General features: G+C 53.6%; 1 protein-coding gene across 1 annotated transcript in view; it reads right to left on the bottom strand.

Annotated features, from left to right (window-relative positions):
* Positions 1-1,407: 1,407 nt before the first annotated feature.
* The window catches only part of PLXNA4 (plexin A4), a 408,891-nt gene continuing 388,544 nt past the window's right edge, over positions 1,408-21,754 (bottom strand). Inside the window, exons 30-33 of the mRNA XM_037518307.2 lie at positions 18,847-18,850; positions 17,236-17,447; positions 10,429-10,579; positions 1,408-8,297 (exon numbers count right to left, since the gene is read on the bottom strand). Coding sequence (XP_037374204.2) covers positions 8,202-8,297; positions 10,429-10,579; positions 17,236-17,447; positions 18,847-18,850 — 463 coding nt within the window. The 3' untranslated portion in view covers positions 1,408-8,201. The remainder of the gene's footprint in view (positions 8,298-10,428; positions 10,580-17,235; positions 17,448-18,846; positions 18,851-21,754) is intronic.

Consider the following 21,754-nt stretch of genomic DNA (forward strand, 5'->3'; position numbering starts at 1 on the left):
CCTGAGAAGTGAGCCACCCACTCCAGGTCACGGTGCAGGTTGTGATGAAGTGTGAGATCACACAAGTGAAGGGGCCTGGGGACCTGGCAGAACTTGACGTCATGTGGAATCCCAGGCCCCACTTTCAGAACGACATCCCCGCCGGGTTGTTGCCTGCCTCACAGCGTTGGGGAAGGGCACCGTCTCTTTCCTGTTGGTGGATTTCATTTTCCTGTGAGTTGAAACTATTAAAACCCACTCTGTCGATCTTGATCCGTTCACTCTGGGCTAGGTCTCCACTCACTCACCCCAGGTTTCCTCACAGGTGTTGTCTGCTCTCACCTTGTCCCAAGGTTGAAGGGGTTCTGTTCACATTGACTGTCCAGGCTATGGGTGTTCCCAAGCCTGGGCATCTCAGGCTCCTGCCTCTGGTTGTGCCCCCTCAATAAGTCCTCGCACCTGAGAAGGAATCTCTTCTGGAAGGTGGGGCAGTGTTTCGGGGCAGGACAAAGACTGGGTCCCTGGACATCTCACCAAGTTATCTCCTGACATTTGCCCCTTGTCTCTGTGACCCCCAGAAGTACCCACATCCCCCTTTTCTCCCTCTGTCCCTCCCCTTCCCTCATTCCCCTGCAAATACCCTCTACTTACATCCCAGGAGAGCTCAGATTTGAAGGCAGAGGAGTCTAGAGGCGGGCAGCACCGAGGGGGCAGGGGTAACACCCTGCAGTCCTATGGCTGTTGGGTCATGCCAGGGTCTCCTTGCTATCTTCCTTCCTTAATCTTTCCATCTCCTGCTTCTGTCTTTCCCTTTTCCCTCTTTTTTTTTTTTTTTTAAAGATTTATATATGCATACAGGAACTGGGGTACAGGCCAGAAGTGTGGGGGTGAGAGGATTCACCAGAGACAGAGCCAGGAACAGAGAAGGCAGATTGACTGAAATACACTGCTGAGGGGAGCAGCGGGCGAGTCAGGAGAGGTCTGCCGCGCCATGTGGGTAGCTCCCTGGCTGGGGATCGCACTCGTGTTGCAGTGGCTGCGGACAGCTTCATAGTGCTGACACTTAACTCCTTGCGCCACCAGGGATAACCCTGTGTCTTCAGTCATACATAGTTTGGGGTGTCTCCCTGGAGGGCTGTGTTGAGAAGGACTCAGAGGCTGAGCAGGTTAGGTAGAAATGTGATGTCTGGTCTGTTGGTAGCTCTAACTAGTAGCACATTGTCCCTCCCTTACAACCCCAGAGACCGCTGCTTTGTCATGGAGAGCAGCGCCTCAAGTGAAAGGAATCATCTCCAGTGGTTGAGCTGAGGTGTTGTAGCTGGAGAGAGAAGATGCTGGATCTCTAAGCCACAGAGGCCACTTCATACTCCTGGCCAGGCTCGCCCTTCCCTTCCAGCCAGACATCCAAAGAAAAACCCAGATCCCAAACTGCATTTTTATTATTTTTTAATAAACTTTATTCTATATTACAAATAGGTTTTTTTTTTGTTCTGAACTGCAAAATAGGAATGCCTTATATTTACATACACAGGTATACAATTAATTATAACAAAGGTACAGAAGCTTGCCTTTACCAAGTTACAACTGGGCTCCAATTTAAATAGCATGGGTTTCTTTTTTAAAAACTTTTTTTTTTAAATCTGATTTTCATCTGACTAGGATACTCTTCTTTAGGAGTCAAAACCAGAAGACACCTCTTCCTCTAATAGATTTCATCCACCTGTCTTTGAGGCTCAGTATAACACTGTTGTCTACAGATGTGGTTTGCGTTGTTTTCACCAAGGGTCAGTGTTCAAGGTGGGAGCTTTATGGAAACAGAAATGGGGCGGCAGGGTTGGAAGGAGGGAGGACCAGGAACGCTCCACCTCCTTCAAGGCCATTCATCCATTCCTGTCTCTCTTAACTCCGGGTCATCTGACCAGGCCAGACCCCTCTCCCCCCACACCTGGCTCACTGAGCCATTGTCTATTGTACTCTGGAGTTGCTGGTTGCTATAGTAACTTGGCAGGACCTTGCTGGAAGAGATAGGCTGGTCCCTACAAAGCGAACATGGGGAGGAGGGCAGCAGCATCCAATCCTTCCTTCCCATCTCAGGCCGGGGAGCCTCATTCTTGGTCAATGCAGCCAGCACAGCGTGCAGGGCCTCAGACCCCAAGGACCCCAGGCCCAGGCAGGGAGTGATAGAGGGGGAGGGTCATGCACTCTAAAACACAAAGTCGTTGGTTTCCAAATGGAAACAAGATTCTTTGAGGTAAACTAGCTTTTCTTTTTAAAGAACGGAAGGTTTGACGAGCCGACGAGCTGACGGGAACATCAGGGAAGGGCGAGGGAGGAAACATGGGGTCCCCTGTCCCATCTGATTTGGTGCCTGAACTGTGTTCTCTAGTCTGCTGGGTTGTGGTCTCAGTTTCTGAGTGTCCTTTGCTTTGCTCTTTAACTGTATCCTCTGTTTTGAGTTCTGCTCTTACAAGGGAGCCCTTCCAGAATGTGCTGGAATTGCAAATCAATGTTATGAACAAAAGAAGTTCTAACTCCAGGTATAGAAACGGGTGGAAATGAGCTGCATAGACTGAGTCAGTTTCCATGAGCATGCGTGTTCTTGGGGGAGGGTACGTGGGTCCCTGCATGACCCATCCCTAACAGGGTGTCCCTGTATTTGCAGGGAAGCTGGAGAGGAACTTGCAGGACCCAGCAGCACCAGGGGCAGCCCCGAGACCAAGACCGAACAGAGCGAAGGTGGGTACCTGGCCGCTGGCCCACCTCACTATCTCTGCCAATACAAATAGAAAGTCTTTTTATCCATTAGGCATTTTGTTCTGTTTCACTTAGCTTTGATTTGGGTTGTCACCAGTCTACTCAAAGAATTGAACTGGAAAAAGAATTTAATTGGAACTCTAATGAGTATTACTTTTATAATCCTAAAATCCTATATATTTTATGAAGTTGGGTACTCCACCTAATAGAAAAAACCATTTTATTGGGGAGCAAAAATTTGACTTTTTTTAAAAAAGATCTCTTTGAATGTCTGAAACTTTTATTGTGGATTCCTTCTGGGTTGGGGGGGCTGGCATTGTTTCTGGGAGGGGTTTTGCCACCCTCAGAGCACCAAGAGCCTTGTGGAGTCCTGGGGTCTCTCGGAGCTGCCTCTTCAGTGTCACCTGCAGTGGGACTTCAGCTCTCATTTGCTACACCCATGGGTGGGGAGGTGGCAGGAGGGCAAGAGGAGGGGCAGGGTCTCGGGCTCCAGGGGTAGCATCAGGAACACAGCAGCCACGAGGATGCTTCCCCTGGCCCTCTACACCTGGGGGGGTCCTGACCCATTTTTTAATAATGAGGGAGGCCTCACCCCGGCCTTGAGTCTCTCCCCACTGCCTTGGAAATAACAGATAAAGGGTTTTTGCTTTTCTTCCCAGTAATTTGGACTTCATATCCACACCCAGACTCTTTCCTTAATCTTGGGCTGCCTAAATGCACCAACAGAAAAGGAACAATGACATATCCTCTGCTTTTTCTTTTAATAAGAGGAGCTGAGGGACCAGGGGCCTCAGTGCCTTGTCCTGAGAGCTGACCACAAGAGTGGGGAGCTGAGAGGCCTTCCATGGACTGGGAACAAGAGGGAAGCCAGGAAGGATGTAGGGTCTGCCCGGTGTGGAGTCTGCACCAGGGGCTTGTGGTACCTGGAGACTGTTCGTTCACAGAACTGCCTCTCAGAAAACTTTCGGACTTGGTCTGAGATGACCATTGGGGTGGCCCAATCCTGGAAGGGAGGGGCCTGGCCCAAGAAGGAAGGGCTATGGGCCAGGCCTTCTGCCTGCAGGACAGCTCCTGCACTTTCCCGCCTCCTAGGCTCTCTGTGAGGTGGCAACGTTTGCTTCTCATTAATGATAATTAACCTCAGCTTTCCCTTGGCTAAGTCTTTGACTTGCAGCCTCTGAAGACAAAAGAAGTGTCCCTTTATTCCTGAGAAAGGAGACAGATGGAAAATAGGACTTTCCCTTTAGGTCCAAGTGAGTGGTGCCTCACAGTGGTACCTCTGCCCAGCACCATTTAGGCTTCTGGAAACATCAGCAGGACTTGCCTCTTGGATTGGGGGTCATTTGGACAACTAATTGCTGTGGCTCCTTGGAGGGGGGATCCACAGGGCCCTGGCTGGACAAGGAGCCCCACGACTGAGGGAGGCAGCGCTGGGAGAACGTGAGGCCCCAGCTGCCCACAGAGGGGCCAGGCAACTCCTATACCCTACAAGGGACAAGGCCTGGGTGCAGAGGCTATGTGTGCAGGAGGTGGGCAAGAGGGGCAAGGAGGGGACACTCAGACGCCAGACGTGCAAAGGGGACATGAGCACAGGGACCTGGGGTACCGGAGAGTCCACATCAACCTGAACTAGGGGGTGAGAGCGGGGCCGAAGACCTCACCTAAAGGGCTCTTTCCACTTCTTGCTTCCTGCACAGATGACCTCAAACACTGGATTGATTAAAAATGACTTCTGTGTCTGGTCACAGCCTTGCTCAAGGGTCGTGGGCCCCACTCAGTGGCCTGCAGGTTCACTTGGGGGAGGGTCAAGGCGTCTGTCTCTTAGGGTGTGAACGTACCTTGGTGGGTGGGACACTCAGGTTATCTCGTCCCCAAATTTAAAACCTCACTGAGGGAAGAAGGCAAGAAGTATTTTCCTGAGGAAGTAACTGACCCAATAGCCCCAACTTCACTTAACAACACCATTTGCAGGTACCAAGAAATGCCAGGCTCTCTGTATAAGGGACAGAGAATGACAAAGCCCTCCTCTGGGGAGACTCGTGTCCTCGAGAGAAGTGCCCAACCTGCAGCTATCTTCTCAGCTTCTGTCTACCTATCAAGTTCAGGACCCCATAAAGCTCCCCACCCCCCACCCCCTTTCAGGCCACCTCCCTCTGACATTCGAAGCTCACCAAATGCAGCGGCCCTTTGGAACACAAGACTCGTGGCCGCTTTGTGGCCTGGTGGTCCCAGGGGAGGAGGGGGTGGGCGGGGATGGCCACATCTCCGTGCTCCGGGCCCAGGATTCAAGGATGCAGATAAAGGTCCCACCTTAAACAAACGGTGACCCCGCACGTGAGCCGTGACGGAGAGCAGCGCCTCCCGCCCCAGGACCAGGCTGCGCGCGTCCCTCCTCTGGCCGGGACTGGCCTACGAGCCACTCAGGCAGCTCTCAGAGTGTCCGATCTGCCAGGAGCAGATGGGGGATCCCGAGGAAAGGTTTGGAAAGAAGATCTGGGGGGGAATAGACAGCATTTTTGACCGTGCTGCCTTATCTTTACTCTGAAACATATCACACGTGCACTGAGAAGCCAAACGGAAGAAACAGAAAACAGACATCGAAAGGGACGAGAATAGTTACGGGCGAGACGGGCTGTGCTTCCCCCTGCCCTGTTCCATTTCGCCACCTCCAAGAAGGCCGAGGTGTGGGCAGCCAAGGCACCAGCAGCCCCACCCCGGCCGAGACAATGAAATCTTCCCCAGAGGGGCAAGGGCGAGGGCCGTGCGTGCCCGCCTCTCCTTCCTGACGTTTCTCTGAGGTGTCTGCAGGGGCTCTTCTGAAAAAAAAAAAAAAAACATGGGGGGAAAATGTTCTGTACCGACAAAGGAACAATAACAATAATAATAATCTGGTAAAAAATAAACGCTTCCGCAGACCCAGGAGGACAGTCTTTTTCTTCTGCTTGTTCATTTTTTTCTAACTGTGCAAAACTTAAAAAATAAATCGAAACACACTCACTCACACACACACACGCAGCTTCCATTCAGCAAATCTGTGTTAAATATGTCTGTGTCTCTCTCCTCCCTGACCCTCACATGTGCAAAAATATTTTCGTGAACAAGGCAGTGCTTCCTCGGCTGCCTCCCCGTGCGTCCTTCCTGGCTGCCAGGCCCCCGGCTTCTTGGGACGAAGAAAACAATCAAGGTTAGAAACTCCTGCTCCTTCTCCTTGGACTTCACTCGCCAAAACTTTTGGTTATTTTCCCCCTTGACACGCATCTTTGCCATCCCCCACTTTCCCTTGGGTAGGTAACTTGGGGTTCTGTCCACTCTTTGTCCACCTTGATGCCCCGCGATGCCCTGCGGGTCACCGCTGCTCGGCCTCCAGTCAAGTCCAGGCCTGGGCCAGTGACCACCCTGGTTTCCTAGGCGAGCTGACCTCTCCTTGCACCCCCCCAACCCCCAGCAATCAGCATAGAAAGCAAGCATTGAAATGCCCTGAAGCTGCAGAATGAATGATAAGCAAGAGAAGGGAAACACTCCCAAATACTCCTACCTAGGACAAGAAATCGTTCTGAGCACTCTGCCTCCTCCCGGGGCAGACACACATACATGCTCACACATACAGGTGCACATACGAGCTCACGGACACGCATACGTGTTCCCCTCCACAGAGGTCAACGTTCTGGAGAGAACAGGATGCTCCATAGACTTTGCTGGCAACAGTGCGGTTCCGTCCCCTCCCACGTGGGGCTTCGTTTTCAGCGGATGGCAGGGGATGATGTCAGAGTCTGGGGGAGTGAGGGCCAGACTGTGGAAGCCTCATCCTCAGCCCCACCTTAGACGGTGCTCTGCCTTGTCTCCCAGGGTGGCAGAAAACTGGATACCAGCACTGCCAGGACAGACTCTTGCTTCTATGGGAGACTGGACCGGATGTGTCTAAAGTCCCTTGGAAGTGACAGGCTTCCGTGACCATGCATTAGACCATCTCTCCCCATAGCCCCAGCTCACCTAGCCCTCACCTAGCGAGCACACATCTGCCTGACTAGCTAAAGTGGTGTGTCCACAGATGGAAGGACGGATGGAGAGGCAGATGCCAGGGCCCAGGTCTGTTGTATGTCCCTTCTCCCATTTCCAGCCAGGTCCTTCAGTGTGATGCTCTGGTCCCTCCCAGATGTGGAGAGCTGGGAGCTGAGTGTGGCTGGCATCTTCATTAGTCTCTACGGGCCTTGTGCTATGTGGATCCCTTAATGATGCCCACTGAGAGATGAAGGGAGTGACTAAAGATAGCGCTGAGATGTTGATGAAGTAATTCCCAAAGGGTTCTGGACAGTCCAGTGACAAAGTCATCTGCACAGCAATGGCACCAGATTCTGCAGGGGGGCAGGGCGAGGCTGTCTGCCCCAACCTCTGTGGAGTCCTCAGGAAGGGTTGTGGGGGTGGAGCCATGGAGACGGCTGGAGGTAGAATCTCCTGGATGCACTCTGAATTTTACATTGACCCTGGATGAGCGATGGCCAAGGAGGATGGAGGTGCTCTAGACCGCACGCGGGAACCTGGCAATGGATTAGACCTGTGAGCACGGTCGTGATTCTTCTGCATTTGGGGGTGAATGGAAAACCACAAAGTCTGCTTTCAGAGTAGATGCAACTCTCTTTCCTTGGCTCCCCTTCCATGTTACATTTCTGCCACCGTGAGCCAGATTAAGAGGTTAGAGCGTCTCCATGGTGGAAAGAAACTGCTATTCGTTCTCCTGTCTGGCTTTCCATAGGCAGGGGAGGGGCCCAGGCAGGCAGGTCCCTCGAGGCACTAGGAAGGATCCTAGAAGACTTGAAAGGAGGGAGAGGCCTCTGGGAGCCAACTCAACAAGTGAGAGGCAGTGAGTGCACAGGGCTCCTTCCAACTCCTCACACCTGCCCTACTCCAGCCACAGGCAGGGTTGGCCTTTCTTCTCGTAGTTGCAAAGAGAGCAGACCACTGACTGAACTCCTGGAGATGGGAATGTGGGAAAAGAGAGCCAGGTGATGTCTTCCCACTGAAGAGAATACTGAGCTCAATGCTTCTTCCCCAGACCAAGGATCAGACAAATGGGGTGCTCTCAAGAAGTGGCAGGTGAAGCAGCAGCACAGCAATGTCCTCTGTCCAAGGCTCCTTGTCCCTGGTCGGGCCCTGCTGCTGACGCAAAGGATCGGCTGGGAAAGCGAGCCCCCTGTTGGGTACCTTAGGGCCAGGTGCCCGCCATGGGCCCATCCTGGATGAACTGAGGGTCGGTGGCTTGGTTCAATCATGTTGGCTGAGCAACTGAAAGAGAAGGTATCCAGGCAGGAGGGAGAGACAGAAAGAGGCAGAGAGAGAAAGAAAGAGAGACAGCGCTGCTCAGGGGGTGCTGCTGACGCCAGTCGGAACTTGCACTTGGTAAAGATGATAATCTAGACTGAGGCACGGCTTGGTGTGTCCCTCCCTCCAGGGTGGCCCTGGAAGGACGGGTCTCAGCTGTCTAAGCTCATGAGGGTTATGACTTGTTCTAGTTTGTAGGCCAGTTTCTGCTTCCCGCACTGGTCATCATGGTCCAGAGGTCCAAGGATCTGTAGAAGGAGCAAGGACAGGGAGGTTACAAGTTGGTGTGTCTAAATCTGGGTTCCCAGGGGTCACACACATGAGCAGATGCACCTATGAGCTGTGGAGCAAGCAGGCAGCCTGGGGAACAGGAATGGGGAGGGGTGGGGGCAGTTGGACGCAGGCACAATGTGTCTGCACCCCAGGATCATGGAGCACACACACCTGGCATGTCTGAGTAAATGTGTGTGCTCATTTGGTCATGACAGCTGGCAGCAGGTCAGAAGACACCTATGCAAGGATGTGAGGTGCCTGCAGGTTAAATGGCTGGCAGTTCCATGCCAGAGGGGAGAGCGGAGCACCGGGTCCAGGTGTGATGTTATTTCACGGACATCAGGAAATCCAAAGAAGGAAAACTTCCCCTTCAGCTCCCCGAGACCCAGAATTTCCAAAGTGTTTGGCTTAATGTTACCTGTTATAAACAAATATCCCTAGAAGAGTTATGTCTTCAGCTTTTCCGGTCATTACCACCCAAGGGAGGTTGTCTGCCAAGGCCTTTTCTGGGATCAGACGGTTGGTGCAGGACAATGACAGTGAATGATTGTGCACGCGACAGATAAATGTGTCAGAACTGGACTCAGACCCAGGAGATATGGGGGTTACGGGTAATCGGTCTCAAGTGGGGTGAAACATGTGTCCCCTCTGAACCCTCACTGACTCATCTGTCAGATGTGGGAACTGGCAGCCCCGCTCTAGTCTGCTCCAGTGGAGAGAATAAAGCCAGATAACTCCTGTGAGCAGCCAGGACAGGGCCGCCGCGGGCACCGGACACACTGTCAGGAAGCTCCTGGTGCTGGGGTCTAAGGGAGAGACAAGGAGAGGGAAGAGGAGGCTGCAGGCTTGAGGGGAGGCTCCTAGAGCTTCGGGCTCCCAGGCCCATTAAATGTATTTTTAATGGAAAAGACCAAGTGAGAGTTGCCAACATCTGGGCTGGCCAAGAACAGCCAGTTACTGGCGTAGACAGTTCATACAGACAGAACATTCTGAGAGTGGATGTATAACCTATAGGGAAAGGCACAGGTTTTCCAAGATGAGAGGATTTTCCAGTTGCCTTCTGACACAGTTTACTCTGTGGGGGCCTTACTTCTCTTTCATGGGGGGGGCGGGCGGGCATGTGAAACTTTGCCCTGGGCCAGCTCTAAGAGCACCACCCCCCAGGCTTCCCCTTCACCCAAGGCTCACAGCATATTGCTGGGACACTGGGGCGGCCTGCTGGGAGGCCGTCTGTGTCCTGGGGCCCTAGCCCTTCTCTCAGGAACAAGGCTGGGAGAAAGTAGAGAGCTGGGAACTCTGGCTTCAGCTCTTGTCACCAACTTTATTTATTTATTTATTTTTGTGGGACCCTCGCCGGTGGCCGGGGGGACGGGGAACGAACCGGTGCTGCAGAGGCTGCGGGCAGCCTCGCAGCCCAGTGCTCAACCTCTGCGCCACCAGGGAAGGCCCTCCCCGACTTTATTAAAAGAGTGGTTGGGTGCTGTTCAGGGACGTGGGTTCAGAACCCATTTGGTCTAAGCTTGCGTGGCTCAGAAAACTTCATAAGTACTTTTGTACTGGCCCGAACGTAGGCGGTGTCTACGGGGACAAAAACCCCAAAGGAGGTTTTCCAAGTGGGGAGGGCACCAGTTAAATGGACTCCATTCTACTCTGTTCCAATAGTGCTCTGTTCTGACTCGCTCCTGTCCTGTCCTGCTCTGTCCTCTGCTGTTCTCCTCTGGCCTAGTCTGTGTGGTACAGACCACGTCGCCTGCCCATGGGAGTAGGGAGGTCCTTGTTTAAATAGAATTAGATCCGAGAGAGACATGGGACAAAATAAGAGTAGGAATGTGGGGAAGAAGAAAGAATAAAAAGAGAAAAAAATAAATAAAAGCAACACCTTATCTGTATATCGGAGAAGGGGGTTTAATGAGGAATGTGCAGAAGGGAAACCTCTAGAGTCCCAGTCTTTGGAGCACAGCCCCGCATCCAGCGCAGCAGACACTGCACCATCGGGGAGCGGGGAGGTGGGGGTGGGGGTGCTCTTGCGCACCGTGCCACCGTAGGCTGGGTGTTCTCTGCTCTCTGCCCCAGTCCCTCCCCGCAGGCCCTGCTGGCCGGGCTCACCTCCTCGCTGTACTTGCCGACGTAGGAGAAGATCTCCGAGAGAGCACTCATGGTGTTGAACTCGTTCATGTGCATCCGGGACTGCTCGGCCAGGTAGGCGTTCATGTCCTGGTCGCTGATGGCCGGCATCTTCCCGATGTCTGAGTAATACCTGCCAAGGGACGGGCGTGGGGAAGCAAGTTGCTGGAGCCGTGCATGAGAGGAAGACGCATGGAAACTCCCGGCACCCGCCTGGGCCAGTGGTGTCTGTGTAGGGCTCCCTAAGGACTCTCTCCCTCCAGGCATCGAGTCTGGCCCGGCCTTGCACCCAGGGCCACAGAGGGAAGGAAGCTGTCGTGTGGCCCAGGCATAGGCAGAGGGTAGACAGGCGTGGGACGCATCTCCTGCGTCATCCCTGCTCCTGAGTAGCCATAAGAATGGTCCAGCCGGTCTCTCGAGTCCCTGTAACCCCTTCCCACAAACCCGAGAGGTCCCCTCCACCGGGCCTCCGGACTCTTTCAAGCAGAGCCTCTGGCCTTCCCCTCTCTAGGGGTTAACGGGGAGGTGGGCGGGGCTGGGCTGCTTGGGGAGAGAGGCTGGCAGAAGGCAATCAGTCACTGTCACTTGCAGCTGTGCACTGCTGTCAACTGGTTAATTAGATGCCAGCATTTACATTTTTAATTTCTGCAATTTGACATTTTATGCAGCAAACCCCAGCTCCCCTGCCAGAGGGGAGTTGTGCAGTTTCCTAATGAGGCACCGAAGGGTCCCAGTGTCCCCATGGCTCACCCTCTCCTCCCAGGCACCTTCTGGATGGGGGCTCCATAGAAGGGACCAGGTGACTGCAGAGGCACATGGGGAAGCAGACCCAGGAAGCAGTGCTGCGGGCCCCGGGCTCAGGCCACACTGGATGCCAGGGCCGGGGAAAGCCAGCCTGACAGTTCAGAGAGGGCGCATGGGGAGCTGTCACCAGAGACCAGGGTGTGGCAAGTGAGGGATCTGGGGCACAAGGTTTTAGGAGGGGCACTCTCTCTGGCCTGTGTATGTGCAGAGGACAATGATGGGTGCTGGGGTTCCCAGGACTCAAGAATTGACGGGCTGTGTTAGGGCTCACAGAACCTCCCTGGGCCCTGCATCTCTCCCAGCTCCTGTCCCTCACACTACTGATCATGAGCACATCAGTCCTGGGCCTGCTCCCCTACCTGTACCCACTCCATCAGTGCCAGGAGCAGTGGAGGCCTCAGGGGCGCACTCATGTAGGACTGGAGCCTTTGGGCTCCAGGGCCTGCACGCTGTGGTGGTTCAATCTGCCCCAGAGCATTGCCAGGGTGGGTGAGGGGGGTGCGGCTGCCCTGCTTTGAGCCACAGCATGGGATGCAGCCATTGCAAAAGGCAGTGGGAGCGAGATAAATAGGGGGTGCAGAAGATAAGGGAAGGCGCCCCTCAGGAACCTGGTCACACACAGACACCCCTGCCAATTGCTTTGCTGAGCTGACTGCAGTGTGGCAGGAGGGCTGGGGCCAGGACAAGCTGTCCTGACAGGGCCAAGGACCAGAGCTGGGTGGGATGGCCCTCCTCAGAGGGGCTCATCCGGCACCATATGGACGTCTATCCTTCACCATCTTCTCCCAATGTGGGCCTCTGCTCCCTGCCCCTCCCCATCATTTAAGCCCTTCTGGAAAGTTCCCTGTCCTGTTTCATTTTGGTTCCTTGTTCCATCCCAGAGGAGCCCACTCTCCTCCAGGCCTGCAACCCACCCCAAATACCCTCAGGTACCTTGGGGTCGGGAAATTTCACGACAGGTATGATTTCCAGAGAGACTGGATTCATCGACCTATTTCTGGGACGCAATAAATACCAATGTTCCATTTTAGAGTGGAGAGCCAGGGGTCTCTGCACGGCGCCTGCCTTGCCTTCCCCGGGATGCCTGCGTGCCTCTCTCCTTGGGGTTCTGCGCCCCAATGTACTTGCCAAATTAAGGTTTATCCTCCAGGTTGTATCAGGGAAAAACATTAACAAAAGACAGATCTTGCTTCTGCCCTGTGCCCTGCAGTCAGATAGGCCCTGCTTATAGGGGAGGTCCTGCCCTTTCTCCAGATGGGACACTGTCACCCACTGACCATCAGGCTGGATGAAAAGCCCCCACTGACAGGACATGATCATCAGAAGTATAGAACCAGGCTTCTGCTCCCTGCCTGTGAAACCTTGCACAGCAAGATGGCTGTTTGTGTCAGGCTGTGTGCAAACAACCGCCTTCCTGGCCCCTGAGAGGCACATGAGCCCAAGTTAGGGGGCCCTGATCTGCACTGGAAACAGGAGACGCCACCACTATGTCCCGTCGCAGTGGCTAGTCTCATACCAAGGCCCAGCTCTCCAAAGAGAATATTCAGAAAATGTGGAAGGGGGAGGGTATGGAGGGCTGAGGGGGGAGTGGGGCGAGGGCTGGGTTCTAATCTCACCTGAAGGCAACCTGGACCTGGGCATGCTCTGCATTGATTTAACCTTGGGGTCAGGCCAGACCTCCCTGGCCTCTGCGGTGGGCAGGACACTGCAGCCACACACAAAGGCAGATGGACCATGTGACCTCATCTTCCCAGGTGCTCAGTCACTGGGTGGCTGTGGACACCTCAGTGTCCTGGATGAGCCTGGGGACTGGGGTCCTGCTAATACCCTCCTCATGCTCACCCCCAGCCCTGCCTGCTGCTCAGTGGGCCCGTCCTCCTGCAGGGCTTTGCTGACGCTGCCTTGACCTCACCTTGCTCCTCTTGGGGGCTCTGCCCAACCCAGGCACCCCTTTGCCAGCCCCCTGCAGCCTGATGATGACCCTGGCCTGGCATGTCTCCACAGTGTGTGTAATCGCTCCTTTCCCAGCTATGCTGACCTCGGTGCTGGGCTCAGCCACTGAGAAGCCTCACTGATGATGGAGAATGCAGTTATGCCCATTAATGAACTTCAAACAAGTGTTCTTATCAGCTGACTGTGCAGAGAGGAAGGGGAAGGTCAGCCCGGTCCCCTGCACTTGAACTTACTCCACTGAATTTCCACCTGCTGATGAGCCCCTTCAGAAGGAACTAGAGCTTTGAGAGTCCCCCAGAGCCCCCACCGAGCTGATTGTGGTCTGCTGGGGAGGTCTGACTCTCACCACCGGCCTTGTCAGCCTTATTTGCTGAGTTTGCTCATGCCTACTGGGACACCGGCAGCTTTACAGCCCTGACGTTGTTTTGGGGAACCCCTCTGAAGGCAGGTCCCAGGGAGCTGGATTCTGTGCACTGGGCCCAATGCGTAATGGTAGTCTTATCTCTGCCTTCAGGACAGCTCCAGGGACGGAGAAGGTATCCAGCGCCCTGAACTCTTACGGATAAACCGAGTGTTGTCATCCCTTCAAACACCTCAAGGCTGAAGATGCAGAAATGAACAACATTCAGGGCCTGATATGCTGATGTACCCTGGAAATTGCCTTCCAGGTCTTTCCTCCAGGACACACACACCTCTCCAGGCCCAGCAGAATGAGGCCCCCACTCTTTGAGCCCCCACTCTGACAGCTCCTGGGGTCTGCCAGGGACCTGGGTGTCTTCCTTGACCACACCAGCCACCAGGGAAGGATCTAGTCTAATATACCCCGAGAGCCTGGTACAGTCCTGAGGGATCCCCCACATGGCTGCCTCACGGATTAATGAGTAAGTTAATGAGATGACTATGCTTTCCCTCCAGGACTGCTCTGGGGTGGACTGTCACTGCTTTATATTTTGAATGGATGGCTTCCTTAGGAGGCATATTGAAAGCTTTAAAATTCTTAACCTCTTTCACGTGCTGACACATGTGATAGATGGCATTCCAGGTGTGGCACGCCCTCGTGCAGGTCCCGGTGGGCCACGGAGGCGCCACGGCACGCGTCCCGACACAGAAAGCCCGTGACTGCAAGTGTGGAGGGTGATGTTGCTGCGGGATGACCTTGACACGCCTCCCGATTACAATGAGAGGCCATCACGACCCAGCAGGAGCGCACGGACAGTTCACTGCGAAGGGTCATCAAATGGAAATCGCAACTGATCACGCCGCACCAGCTTGCGGAGACAACCGTGTGGAGCTCTGCTCTCTGAGAGAGAGTAGTTGTGGGTTGCTTTGGGGGAACCAAGATTCTCTTCCCTTTCTCTAGAAGTGGCAACAAGAAAAAGCCCTAAAACTTGGAGCCAGGCGATGAAGCCTGGGTGTCTGCTGTCGTGCCACCAACACCAGCACAGCAAGGTACTTGGAGGCAGGAAGGGGATGGAAGAATGGAAGGAGGCTGGAGGGAGGCTGGATGGAAGGGCAGGAGGAAGGATGCAGGAGAGGATGGCGGGGGAGTGGAGGGGTGTTAGTGGGGGCCGGGGGGAGGCAGGAGGGCGGGAGAGAGGATAGATAAACGGATGGAGGAGAGAGGATGAGTGAGAGGATGGATGAAAAGATACAGGGAGAATGAGGAGGATGCATGAAGGATGGGGGAGAGCATGCGAGGCGGGAGGGTGGGAGACCACGGGAGGATGGGCAGATGAAGTTCTAGAGAGCACAGGCAGCCCGGGTGCGACAGATTCATCTAGGCTGTTGAAGCAGCAGAGTTAATGAGGCCTCCTGAGTCCATATGCTTTCTCCCCACTCTACAGAGGGGCCAGTCAGGGCAGACCCTAGTTCTTGGCTGTGACAGGACAGAAGACCCTCTCCTGAAGCATGCAGGGCCTGCTCCCCCACGGCGAGTCCCTACGCCCACGTCCTGCAGCTGTCTGTGTGCCCGCAGCCCGTAGCTGGTTCTGAAGTGGGCAGGCCTGGGTTGCAGGAGGAGGGTTCTACCATCCCTCTTCTGAAGCAGAGGCAGACAGCCCTGGGACGTGGCGCAGGGTGAGGGCATTGTGGGTCTGGAGAAGGTCCCCCTGCCAGACTTCCCTTCCCAGCAGCCAGGTAAGCAAGAGGCCAGCTCCTCAGGGAAGGGGAGTGGGATGCATTCACCAAGGGAGAGGCGCTCTGGGCTCGATACCAGTCTCCGCTGGGCTGTTCTCATCCTTCTGCTTTGACCCTCATCCCAGAGTGAGAGCAGAAAGGATCTGGGACCTCGAGCAAGTGAAAGATGACTTTCCTGAGTGTGCATTGGTTGCTAAGAAACTAGTGGGATAAGAAATGGAAACGATCAACTCCTAAAAATACCAAATGGACCGGGGTTCCTCGTGACCTACAGCAGATGCACAAATCTCATCGGGCAGCCAGTGGAAGAAGCCAGGAGCTGGCACATGCATTATTCTCCCCTCCTACTAGCCAGGTGTGTTCAGGGAGGGGTCCTCTATACAGATGTTTCCCTAATGTGCCCAGCCCGCCATGGCCCTGCTGCTTGCACCCCCACTGAGGTCCTGTCATAGCCACTCTCCTTCAGCACCCACATGACCACGGCCCACTGCTGCCTCCCCTCTCTCTGTGCTGCAGAGCCAGCTGGCCACACAGGAGGGCTTGCTCCTGGCAGCTCTGTCATCAGAGGAATGAGCCTCTGTCTACGACAGGAAGGTGAGAGGCTCTCGGTGACTCAGACATCATCAGATACAAGGACAAAAGAGTTTGCTCTCCCTGTGATGGCTGAGGCCACACAGCCACCTTGGGCAGTTGCTGGAAAGGACAGGGATGGTGTCAAAGAACAGAGGAGTGGGGAAAAGTAAAATTCAGCCTTTCTAGCAGAACTATATCAGGACAGGCAGTTTCCAGTATAAAGAGAGTAACAGAGGCCATATCCCTGTCATGAGCAAAGGGATACTGTTCATTTTGTCTTCAGTCACCAAGTCAGGAGAAATTTCTGGTCTTTTTTACTCTTCAAAAAGGCATCAAAGCTGAGCTTATATCCTAGTTTACTATTTTGAAATTACTTGGTAAAAAGAGAAAAAGACTAAAGTTGGGACTGTCGTGTACAGTTGTGCAGGTTGCTCACTGCACAAGGAGCTTGATCAGAGGGTGAATGTGCGCTGACATCTGGTCCATCACTCAGCAAGTCACATACCTGGGGGTGGGGTCATGCCCTCTGGGCAGAAGAGGCCCCTTCTTCCTAGAGAAGAGGGGCTGGTGGAGGGCTGTCTAAAAGTCTCATAAAGAATAGAAAGAAAACCTGGAAGTTGGTCAAGTTTGGGGATTTGGTTTTGTCCTAGCCATATAAGTCATCATAGGCCCATAACTAAGCCATTCTGTGTGTCTATTTCTTCATAGGCACAGAATGAGACCAAATTCCTGTCCTCTTGAATTCTAGGGTTACTGAAATGAAGAAATAAACAAAGCTTCATCTGGCTGCTTAGGTCGGGTGCGAGGCATATTGAACTTCTGTGACTTAGACCAGCGATGTTCTAATTACCATGAATTAACTTTGCACCAAGTGAAACCTGACTCCACAGCTTATGGGTGGAACCCGGTCTCCGGAGTGCCATCAGATCCAGGGCCCTCTGGCTGAGAGCCTGGGGCATCGAGGAATCATCATATGAGAATGACACACCATGACATCCCCACAAGACATCGGGAGAACTGGCAGGTGAGCAGAGGCCTCTAGTCTTTCTGTGGCAAGACCCCAGGTACCTACAAGTTTTGTTTTGGGTGGGGAGTGCAAAAGGGAACTGTAGGTCCTTCTTGGGTCTTTCAGGCACTCTTCCCATGCAGGGAAGAGTCAACTTACCGGTTCCTGTTTCAGCTGACATGCTGGGTTGGTGTGGGTGTGGGTTGCAATTGCGGGGTCAGGCTTTGTGAATGAGCCTTCTGTAAGTGCCAGCCCATCAGAGGGGTGGGACCTTGGTCAAGGGAAGTTGCTTGTGAGGTCCCCTGGCCAGCACTCACCTCTCCACCCAGTTCTTGTAGCTGGGGATGTCCTTGGCATACAGCAGCTTGTTGGAGGGTGAATCCTTGCCCAGTCGGTGCTCCGACGTGGAGCAGGAGTCCATGAAGGTCTGAGCCACCACTGACAGGCAGGCGTCCGTGATGCTGTTCTTGTGGATATCAAACACGAACTGGGGATTCTTGATCATGTTGACCCAAAACCTTAGGGTAGGCTGTGTGGAGGCAAGAGCAGATGGTCAGGGGAGAGACTCAGGGAGGGTCTGCAGCTTGGTCTGGAGTCTTCTTTGGAGAAAAAGAAAAGGCTGGGAACCAACTATTCTTAGAGTCTTCTCTATGCCCCCAATTTATTTTCCAGGGAACTGAGGCTCCGCAAGATTAAACACTCCACCCACAGAGACGATGTTGATGGCACTGGAGAGGGGTTTGCTGCTCAGCTTGCACAGCAGGACTCACAGTCCTCCCTAAGAGCACCAGGTTGGAGGGTCAGAGGCAGCATGTGTGGGACTTCTGACTTTCTTCCATGCTCTACCCTAGGCTAGATACAAAGCACATCCAGTTGGTAAACTTGGAAAGAGCAACCTGGAATGCAGGCTTGGTATCTTACCCTCTGCCATGCACTGCATCCCCATCTGGTAAAAGCAGCTTACTCTGGCCCTCCCCTGGGGCCTCTGAGTGCTGCACTGTGAAGTTGTCTGTGGCCTCTGCAGTGCTGGTTCAATCCCAGCCAGCCGGCGAGGGTCCCACATGGCACGGCAGACCTCTCCTGTCTCGCCCGCAGCTCCCCTCAGCAGTGTATTTAGTCAGCTTCCTGTTCTGTTTCCCACTCTGTCTCTGGTGAATCCTCTCACTCTCCTGTGCCTGTACCCCAGTTCTTGTATAAATGAATAAATAAATCTTTAAAAAAAAAAGCAGCTTATTCTGCATGGTGAAGGTGCTGGATTCCTCGTCTTCAAGCTGGTGCTTAAAAACCCACATCCACAAACCCTAAACTGCCACTGTGTTTCCTTCTTCCACTCCCTCTTTCTTCTGGTCAGCACCTCCACCAGATCAGGAGCTCTGTTAGCAACTGGGGCCACAGCATGCCTAAGACACACCCTCTGCTCCCAAGAAGCCTGCATCCTGGGAGTTGCTGGGGAATCGCATGCAGCCAAGGACACACTGTGAGAACTAAGGTGCAAGAGCCCAAGCAGGGTCCTCTGTGGGGCAAGGGGAAGGTTGCCAGAGCCACCTAGTGCCCAGGAAGTCTCACAGAGAGGGTGACACAGGATGGCCTGAGTTTTAAAGAGGCAGCGGTGTCTCTTAGCTGGGTGAGGCCTGGAGGAGCCGTGGGAGGTGCTGCATGGCGGGGACTCATATAAACAAAGGCAAAGAAAAGGAACATGCAGTTTCTAACCCCAAGTGACTCTGACTGTGGCCAGGAAGGGTCCTGGGGTGTCAGGAGAAACCTGACCATCTGCCCCTCTGGTTGCACAGTGAGTTCTCACTTAAGGAGTCGACAGTTCTTCGAAACTGTGACTTTAAGTGGAAGGAGGTATGATGAAACCCATCTGACCACAGGTTAACTCTTGTAAGCCAGAGTTCAGGCCTAAGGTATCCTTATGGTCACATCACCAAACTTTTAAATAAAGACCCTGAATGCTTCTAATAGTCTACAATCATTTGGATTCATTCATTTTCCAACCTGCTCATGCCAGTTTGGCATCATGGTTGTTGGGAGCATCTCCCAGCAGCTCAGGGCACAAGGCGAGGTCCAAACCTAGACAGGACACCCTTCCACCTCAGGGTGCCTCGAACACACCCCCACCACCCCACTCATTCCTACTGGGATGATCAAACCTCACGATGTGGGAGGAAACTGGAGTATCGGGGGAAAGTCATGCAGATGTGGGGAGAATGGAAATAATTATTATAAGGAAATAATGCCATGCAAAACAACATTATCCTAGCAGTCTGCTGGTCCCAGAACTGGAAGCGCAGCCTGCACTGCCCCCATCCTGCTGGGATGGGGGTCAGGAAGCCGGTGGCGTCAAGCAAGGGTCACTTATCCCGCTCCCTCTGCCCCCAGCTCTTCACCTCCTGCCACTTGTTCTGCTGTTCTGTGGTAGTCTGGGTTGCTGTTCTCACTGTGGGTCGTCGTTATAATGATCGTAGGTGGCTGGCTTGCCTCTTAGATGTCGAGCTCTTAGAAGGACATGATTTCAATAGGAGCCAGTACAGTATCTCCATATCTGTTGTATCTCCCAGCAGCCAGGATGTACACGCAACCCACGCTATAAAGACAGCAAGCCCTCACATTCTTGCTGCCAATCAATCAGCAAGTATTTATTAAGTTCCTGCAAAGAGCGCAGTGCAGAGCCCGGGCAGGCAGAGTTGAGATCTGACCCCATCAAGTGCTACTTGTTTGATCCTGGGAAACCCAGAGTAGGAAATAAAGGGTCAGCTTGGAGTCAGGCTACAGGGGTGACATCAAGGCCCTGGCAGCTGCTGGGGGAGACCGTGACAGCTGGGTCAAGGCCCTGGAAGAGGGGCTCCTGGCTGCCCAGGTGGGGAGGTCTCAGGGTAATCTTTCTCTGTGCAGAAGCCCCACCCAGAAGAGGGACTCTGGGAGTCCCTGCTTGCTGCTCTGGCTGTTCTCCCCAACTCTCCCCCTCCTGACGCCAGTTGTGCTGACAGGCAAATCAAACAGGGAGGCACACCAAGGCTCCTGCCTAATGAAATATTAGCATATTATTAACATTAGTGATGGCACTAATCTCTGGTTGATTGCAGCCACTCAGGCTAAATGAGCAGGAGGTTTATTTAAAAGAGAAAAGAGAAGGGGGTGTGTGGAAAGGGGGTGGGGAGAAGGTGAGTTAAAACTTTGACCAGGAATAAAGAAACCATCTCTTTTCAATCAACTCCATCAAACCTCAATCAAATCAATTAACTTGGAGGACAATTAGTGCCAAGTCAGTACACAGACTCGTAATTACTGGACTAACTGCTCTGTGTCTGGGCAGAACATTTGGGGTCAAAGAAGCATCTTGTGGGGCCTTCCTGGTGGCGCAAGGGGTTAAGTACCGTACTACGAAGCAATCCGCAGCCTCTGCAGCATGAGTTCGATAACCCCAGCCAGGGAGAAACCCACATGGCGTGGCAGACCTCTCCTGTCTTGCCTGCTGCTCCCCTCAGCAGTGTATTTTGTCAGTCTGCCTGTTCTGCTCCCCACTCGGTCTCTGGTAAATCCTCTCACCCCACCCCCCACACCTCTGGCCTGTACCCCAGCTCTTGTATGCATAAATAAATAAATCTTTAAAAAAAAAAAAAGAAAGAAGCATCCTGAGGTGAGAAAACCTGGGCTCGGTATCACTGTCTACACCTTGGTACCCTGGAACTGCAAGTCTTTCCCATGATACCCGCGGACCTGGGTGAGCTGGTGTGAGGAAGAATCTGCCTCCACCCCTAGTACAGTATTGCAGCTTGGAGGTGGTCCAGCAGGAGGGAGGTGTGGGCTGAGAACAAAAGTCATTTCAGGGATTCTGCTTGCAATGGGCTATAAGAGCAGGGAGGGGTGTTTTGGAAATACCAGCTATGCTACCAGGACTCAGAGAAAGTCTGGGCAGGCAGTAAGTTTTGCAGGATGCTGATATCAAATGGGGTGGTGAGGAGGAAGCAGACACAGTAGGACATGCCCCTTGGATAGATTCACAGCACCATGCAAAAAAGATGAGATGCATCCAACACGGTCTGACACAGAGGCGGGTGCTGAGACCAGACCCGAGGGATGAACCTTGCAACGGAAGGAACGGGCTTTGCCCAGTGTTGCCGCTGAATGAGGATCCAGATTCTAAGAGTCGTATTTGAGAAAGGCCAGAAGGACTCCACGAGTGAGCGTGGCAGGCACCCCAGCCTCAGTTCTGTGGTCTGAGCCTCTGGATTCCCAGTGTCAGGGGAGAAAGCGCTCTCCTTCAGAGGCAGTTGACGAGCGCCCAGCACAAACGGCACCGAGTAATGTTTCAGCTCTGCAGGCTGACTTGCAGCTTCATCTGTGTTTGGATTTCGGGCTCAGGACTGGTTGCCCAGCTGCAGGCAGTGCCCTAGTGCTGAGTTATCCCTAGCAGTTGGCAGGGGCTGGGCAGCTTTGGGAAATGAGCTGGGGAAGAACAGCCTGGGACAGGGACCATTTTAAAGCTAGAAGGAGGCATTTCCACAGTGGGTGGGACTAAGTCCAAGCCCAAGGTAAGATCAATATAGGAGAGCACCTGGGCCCCCATCTTCATCAAGAGTTAATGAGCCCCAGCTTTGTGCAAGGGTCAGGCCAAGAGCAGAACACTAATGTCTGACCTGGCAGGGCCAACAGGAAGCCCAAATTACACAGGAGACAACGATGAGAGAGGATGATACCCGGGGGAGGAGAGAGGGACCAAAGAGAAGACCCAGATGATCAGGCAGGACCAGGGCGGAGACGGTCTTTTGTCTCCAAGACACGCGAGGGAGTTAGGGGAAGGTCTCTACCCTAGAGGGAGCCTGAGAAAGGAGC

The sequence above is a fragment of the Talpa occidentalis genome, unplaced genomic scaffold (genome assembly GCF_014898055.3).
Source record: "Talpa occidentalis isolate TD23 unplaced genomic scaffold, MPIMG_talOcc4v2.1, whole genome shotgun sequence".
NCBI classification, from domain to species: Eukaryota; Metazoa; Chordata; class Mammalia; order Eulipotyphla; family Talpidae; genus Talpa; species Talpa occidentalis.